Source organism: Salvelinus sp. IW2-2015, unplaced genomic scaffold (assembly GCF_002910315.2).
Source record: "Salvelinus sp. IW2-2015 unplaced genomic scaffold, ASM291031v2 Un_scaffold1701, whole genome shotgun sequence".
NCBI classification, from domain to species: domain Eukaryota; kingdom Metazoa; phylum Chordata; class Actinopteri; order Salmoniformes; family Salmonidae; genus Salvelinus; species Salvelinus sp. IW2-2015.
In genome coordinates this window covers 117688-123637 of record NW_019943094.1, presented here as the reverse complement: position 1 = coordinate 123637, position 5950 = coordinate 117688, and the positions used below count along the sequence as shown (strand labels likewise).

Here is a 5950-nt window from a genome sequence, read left to right as displayed (position 1 = left end):
ACTAAATGACTATCGCATACCGCCCAATAGATCCACAGGCAATGCACTCGCCATCGCACTGCACACTGCCTTCTCCCATCTGGACAAGAGGAATACCTATGTAACAATGTTGTTCATTGACTACAGCTCAGCCTTCAACACCATAGTACCCTCCAAACTCGTCATTAAGATAATGGCCCTGGGTCTGAACCCCGCCCTGTGCAACTGGGTCCTGGACTTCCTGACGGAACGCCCCCCAATGGTGAAGGTAGGAAACAACTCCACCACTATGCTGATCCTCAACACAGGGGCCCCGCAAGGGTGCATACTCAGCCCCCTCTTGTACTCCCTGTTCACCCATGAACGTATGGCCACGCACGCCTCCAACTCAATCCTTAAGTTTGAAGACAAAACAACTGTAGTAGGCCTGATTAACAACAATGACGAGACAGCCTACAGGAAGGAGGTGAGGGTCCTAACAGAGTGGTACCAGGATAATAACCTCTCTCTCAACGTCAACAAATGAAGGAGCTGTTAGTGGACTTCAGGAAACAGCAGAGGGAGCACGCCCCCATCTGCATCGACGGGACCACAGTGGAGAAGGTGGAAAATGTAAACTTACTCGATGTACACATCAATGACAATCTGAAATGGTCCACCCACACTGAGAGTGTGGTGAAGAAGGTTTAACAGTGCCTCTCCAACCTCAGAATGCTGAAGAAATTCAGCTTGGCCCCTAAGACCCTCACAAACCTTTACAGATGCACCATTGAGAGCATCCTGTCGGCCTGTATCAACGCCTGGTACAGCAACTGCACTGCCAGCATCCACAGGGCTTTCCTGAGGGTGGTGTGGTCTCCCCAATGCATCACCGGGGGCACACTACCTGCCCTCCAGGACACTTACAGCACCTGATGTCACAGGAAGGCCAAAAATATCATGAAGGACATCAACCATCCGAGCCACAGCCTGTTCACCCCACTATCATGCAGAAGGCAAGGTCAATACAGGTGCATCAAAGCTGGGACTGAGAGACTGAAAAACAGCTTCTATCTTAAGGCCATCAGACTGCTAAATAGCCATCACTAGCCGGCCTCCACCCAGTAAACTGCCCTGAACTTAGTCACTGTCACTAGCCGGCTACCACTCGACAATTATCCCTACACCTTAGGTGTAGCTGCTCTATGTACATAGACATGGAATCACTGATCACTTTAATAATGTTTACATACTGCTTTACTCATCTCATATGTATGTACTGTATTCTGCTGTATTCTAGTCTATGACACTCCAACATCGCTCGTCCGAATATTTATTTTATTCCATCATTTTACTTTGAGATTTGTGTGCATTGTTTTGAATTGTTAGATACTACTGCACTTTTGGAGCTAGGAACACAAAAGCATTTTGCTACCTCCACAATAACATCTGCATGTGACCAATAAAACTTAATTTGATTTGATTTGTGTGCGCATGTGTTCTTGCATGCACATGTGTGTTTTTATATTATCAATATTATTGTTATAAACTTTTATTTTACCCTTATTTTACCAGGTAAGTTGACTGGGAACACACTGTCATTTACAGCCACGACCTGGGGAATAGTTAGAGGGGAGAGGACAGATAAGTCTGAAGTGGTTATAATCCTTATGAACACATACAATATTTACTCAGATGTGTGTGTGTGTGTGTGTGTGTGTGTGTGTGTGTGTGTGTAGCCTTTATTATAGTAATATCCAGACTGGCAAGCTATTTCCCCCAGGGCAGAGGCAGTAACACAGTTTAATCAGAGGATGGAAAAAACTGTGTCAACTGTCAAAATTCCTTTTGTCCTCTCAGCAAAAGCTAATTTAAACAAACCACAATTTGTAACGCTAATGCAGCCTGTGTGTTTGCAATTGTGACTTCCAATGTTTATCCCATTCAAATTGAATAGCGTGTTAAATCAAATGTGCCAATCTCAAATAATTATAAAGACGATGAGTGAAGGCTTGCTGGCGGGTTGGTGGTGGTTAGCTGGCGGATTGTTGTTGGTGTGGGCTGGCGGGTTGGTGGTGGTTAGCTGGTGGATTGTTGTTGGTGTGGGCTGGCGGGTTGGTGGTGGTTAGCTGGTGAGTTGTTGTTGGTGGTGGGCTTGCGGTTGGTGGTTAGCTGGTTGGAGTTGGTTGTTGGTGTGGGTCTCGGGTTGGTGGTGGTTAGTGTTTGTGTTGGTTGGCTGGCCGGGTTTGTGTGGTTTGTGGCGGTTTTGTTGGTATGGGCTGGCGGTGTGGTGGTGGTTACGCTGGATGATTGTTGTTGGGTGTGGGCTGGCGGTTGTGGTGTGGTTAGGCTGCCGGGTGGTTTGTTGGTGGTGGTTGTCTGGCTGTTGGTTGGATGGTGGTGTTGTCTGGCTGGTTTGTATGGTTTGGTTTTGGTGGTGTGTCTGGCTGGTTGGTTGGTTGGGGTGTTGTCTGGCTGGTTGGTTGGTTGTGGTGTGTCTTGCTGGTTGGTTGGTTTGGTGTTGTGGGCTGCGCATGTTGGGTAGTTGTTGGCTGATAGGTTGGTTTGTTTGGTGTTGTGGGTGGTGGGTTGGTGGAAGGTAGAAATGGTGTTTGGCGTGGCAGGTCTGAAGTGTTGGTTGGCGGTTGGCAGGTCAGGTTGGCTGTGCGAGTTTGGGTGGTGTATGGGTTGGTGGTGTAGGTTGGGTGTGTAGGGTTTGTGTAGTGGTGGGTTGGTGTGTGGGTGGTGGGTGTGGTTGGTGGTTGGTAGGTGGTGTGCGGTGTGGGGTGTGTGGGTTGGTGCTGTGTTGGTGTGCGGGTTGGTGTGTGGGCTTGTGTGTGTGAGGTTGGTGGTGTAGTTGTGTGGTGTATGGCTTGGTGGTGTATGGTTTGGTGGTGCGGGTGGTGCTGTTGGGTTGTGTCTGTGGGTTGGTGGTTGCGGGTTGTGTTGGTGTGGGTTGGGGTAGTTGTGGTGTAAGGTTGGTGGTGTGGGTTTGTGGTGTAGGTTGGTGGTGTGGGTTGGTGGTGTGGGTTGGTGGTGCGGGTTGGTGGTGTAGGTTGGTGGTGTGAACACTGTTAAACCAAGCTGCCAGTAATAGAGGTGGTAGAGAGGGTCTGGCTTTGACAATGAGTACAAGACAGCCACAGCCAGACTTAATTAACGATATCTTCCAGGTTGAATCATCATAGCACCAGAAAACCTGTACACTCCCACACCCTTGTTCTTTCCTCGATGTCTTGATAGGATTCTCCTCTCTCTCTGTTTCATTCTCCATCTAACTCCTTAGCCCAACCTCTTATGGCGTAGTTGTGTTGTCATGTCATTTCAACTATAATTGGTGATAATGAGGTAGAAAGAGAAGAGTAGTTTCCTGACTGTATGATTCAGCAATTTCCTGGACAAGAAACTCTCTTTTCCACTTGTTTTACTAGGTCAGTGAGATGTTTTTCACACATAATTGCCTCGGAGGAAGGCAGGTCTGGGCTTCACGCGCTGAATAATACCACGGCTTCTGGTGTATTGATGGGAGAGGAGAGTTCTGAAAATATATGTAGTCCTGCTTTGTGGCATTTCTCAAAGGCTCTATGTTATACTGATCGTACTATAAGGCTCTGTGTTATACTGATCGTACTATAAGGCTCTGTGTTATACTGATCGTACTATAAGGCTCTATGTTATACTGATCGTACTATAAGGCTCTATGTTACACTGATCACACAAAGGCTCTATTTAATACTGATCACTCTATAAGGCTCTGTTGTAACGATTGTCGTCTTGAAAAGGAGAGGAGGACCAAAGTGCAGCGTGGTACTTATCCATAATACTTTTAATCAAGAATGAATACACGAACAAAAACAACAAAACGACCAACGAACAGTTCTGACAGGTGCAACAAACACTAACCAGAAAATACCCACCCACAAACACAAGTGGGAAAACAGGGTACCTAAGTATGGCTCTCAATCAGAGACAACGATAGACAGCTGCCTCTGATTGAGAACCATACCAGGCCAAACACATAGAAATAGAAAACCTAGACCTACAACATAGCAATCTCCACCACATCACACTCGTGACCAAACAAAAATAGAAACCATACAAAGCCATCTACGGTCAGGGGCGTGAATCTGTTGTTAACTGATCACATAAAGCTCTGTGTTAAACTGATAGCACTATAAGGATCTATGTTATATTGATCACAATATAAGGCTCAATGTTATACTGATGCACATAAAGGCTTGTTGGCGGGCGGTTGCTTGATTGTGTTGGCTGGCTGGTTGGTTTGTTGGTGGTGTGGGCTGGTGGGTGGTCGTTGTTGCCTGGTGGTTGGTAGTGTTGGCTGGAGGGTTGGTAGTGTATTGGTGGTGGGTTGGTGGTGTTGGCTGGCGGGTTGGTGGTGTGTCTGGTGGGGCTTGGTGGTGTGGGCTGGTGGTTGGTGGTGTGGGCTGTGTGGGTTGGTGGTGTGGGCTGGTGGGTTGTGTGTTGCTGGCGGGTGGTGGTGTGGGCTGGGCGGGTTGGTGGTGTTGGCTGGTGGGTTGGTGGTCGTTGGCTGGTGGGTTGGTGGTGTTGGCTGTGGTGGTTTGGTGGTGTTGGCTGGTGGGTTGGTGTGTGGGCTGGTGGGTTGGTGGTGTGGTGGTGGCTTGGTGGTGTGGCTTGGTGGGTTGGTGGGTGTTGGCTGTGGGTTGGGGTGCGGGCCTGGTGGGTTGGTGGTGCGGGCTGGTGGGTTGGTGGTGCGGGCTGGCGGGTTGGTGGTGCGGGCTGGTGGGTTGGTGGTGTTGGCTGTGGGTTGGTGGTGTGGGTGGTGGTTGGTGGTTGTGGGCTGGTGGGTTTGGTGGTGTTGGCTGGGGGTTGGTGGTGTGGGCTGGGGGTTGGTGGTGTGGGCTGGCGGTTTGGTGTGTGGGCTGGGTGGTTGTGTGGTGGTTGGTCTGGTGGGTTGCGTGGTGGTTGGTTGGTGTTGGTGGTGTTGGTTGGTGGGTTGGTGGTGTGGGCTTGGTGGTGCTTGGGTGGTGGTTGGCTGGTGTGGGTGGGTGGTGTTGGCTGGTGGTTGGGTGTTGGTGGTGGGTTGTGTGGTTGGTGGTGGGTTGGTGGTGGTGTTGGCTTGTGGGTTGGTGGTGTGGGCTGGTGGGTTGGTGGTGTTGGCTGGTGGGTTGGTGGTGTTGGCTGGTTGGTTGGCTGAGGGGGCACACGGGGAGTGTGGCAGAGTCAGGTTGGAGACCTGAGCCAACTCCCCTTGCTTACCGTGGCGAGCATGTGACTGGTCAGGCCCCGTGCTATGGGGTGATGCGCACGGTGTCCCCAGTGCGCACTCATAATCCGGTGCGCTATATTCCAGCTCCTCGCATCGGCTGGGCTAGAGTGGGCACCCAGCCAGGACGGATGGTGCCGGCTCAGCGCATCTGGTCTCCAGTGCGTCTCCTCGGCCCGGGGTATCCTGCACCAGCTCTACGCACAGTGTCCCCGGTTCGCCAGCACAGCCCAGTGCGGCCTGGTCCAGCTCCCCGCACTTGCCGGGCTACAGGGGGTATCCAGCCAGGACGAGTTGTGCTAGCTCTGCGCTCCAGACCTCCGGTGCACCTCCACGGTCCAGTGTATCCTGCGCCGGCTCTGCGCAAGGTGTCTCCAATGCTCCTGCACAGCCCAATGCGACCTGTGTCAGCGCCTCGAACGTGCCTGGCTGAGGTGGGTATCCAGCCAGGAAGGGTTGTCCCTGCTCCACGAACCAGGCCTCCTGTGTGTCTCTCCACTCTAGTGATGATCCATGGCACGAAGCCTACAGTGATGATCCATGGAAAGAAGCCTCCAGTGATGATCCATGGCACGAAGCGTCCAGTGATGATCCATGGCACAAACCCTCAGTGATGATCCATGGCAAGAAGCCTCCAGTGATGATCCATGGCACGAAGCCTCCAATGATGATCCATGGCACGAAGCCTCCAGTGATGATCCATAGCAAGAAGCCTCCAGTGATGATCCATGGCAAGAAACCTCCAGG

The 5950-nt window shown here is 51.1% G+C and overlaps 1 protein-coding gene across 1 annotated transcript; it reads right to left on the bottom strand.

Moving 5' to 3' along the window:
* Window positions 1-2037: 2037 nt before the first annotated feature.
* Window positions 2038-5745, bottom strand: LOC139024605 (uncharacterized). The gene is made up of 3 exons (XM_070439489.1): window positions 5733-5745; window positions 4181-5130; window positions 2038-3075 (listed from the first exon to the last, which is right to left on the bottom strand). Exons 1-3 carry the CDS (start codon window positions 5743-5745, stop codon window positions 2038-2040), a joined length of 2001 nt encoding a protein of 666 aa, XP_070295590.1.
* Window positions 5746-5950: the final 205 nt, after the last annotated feature.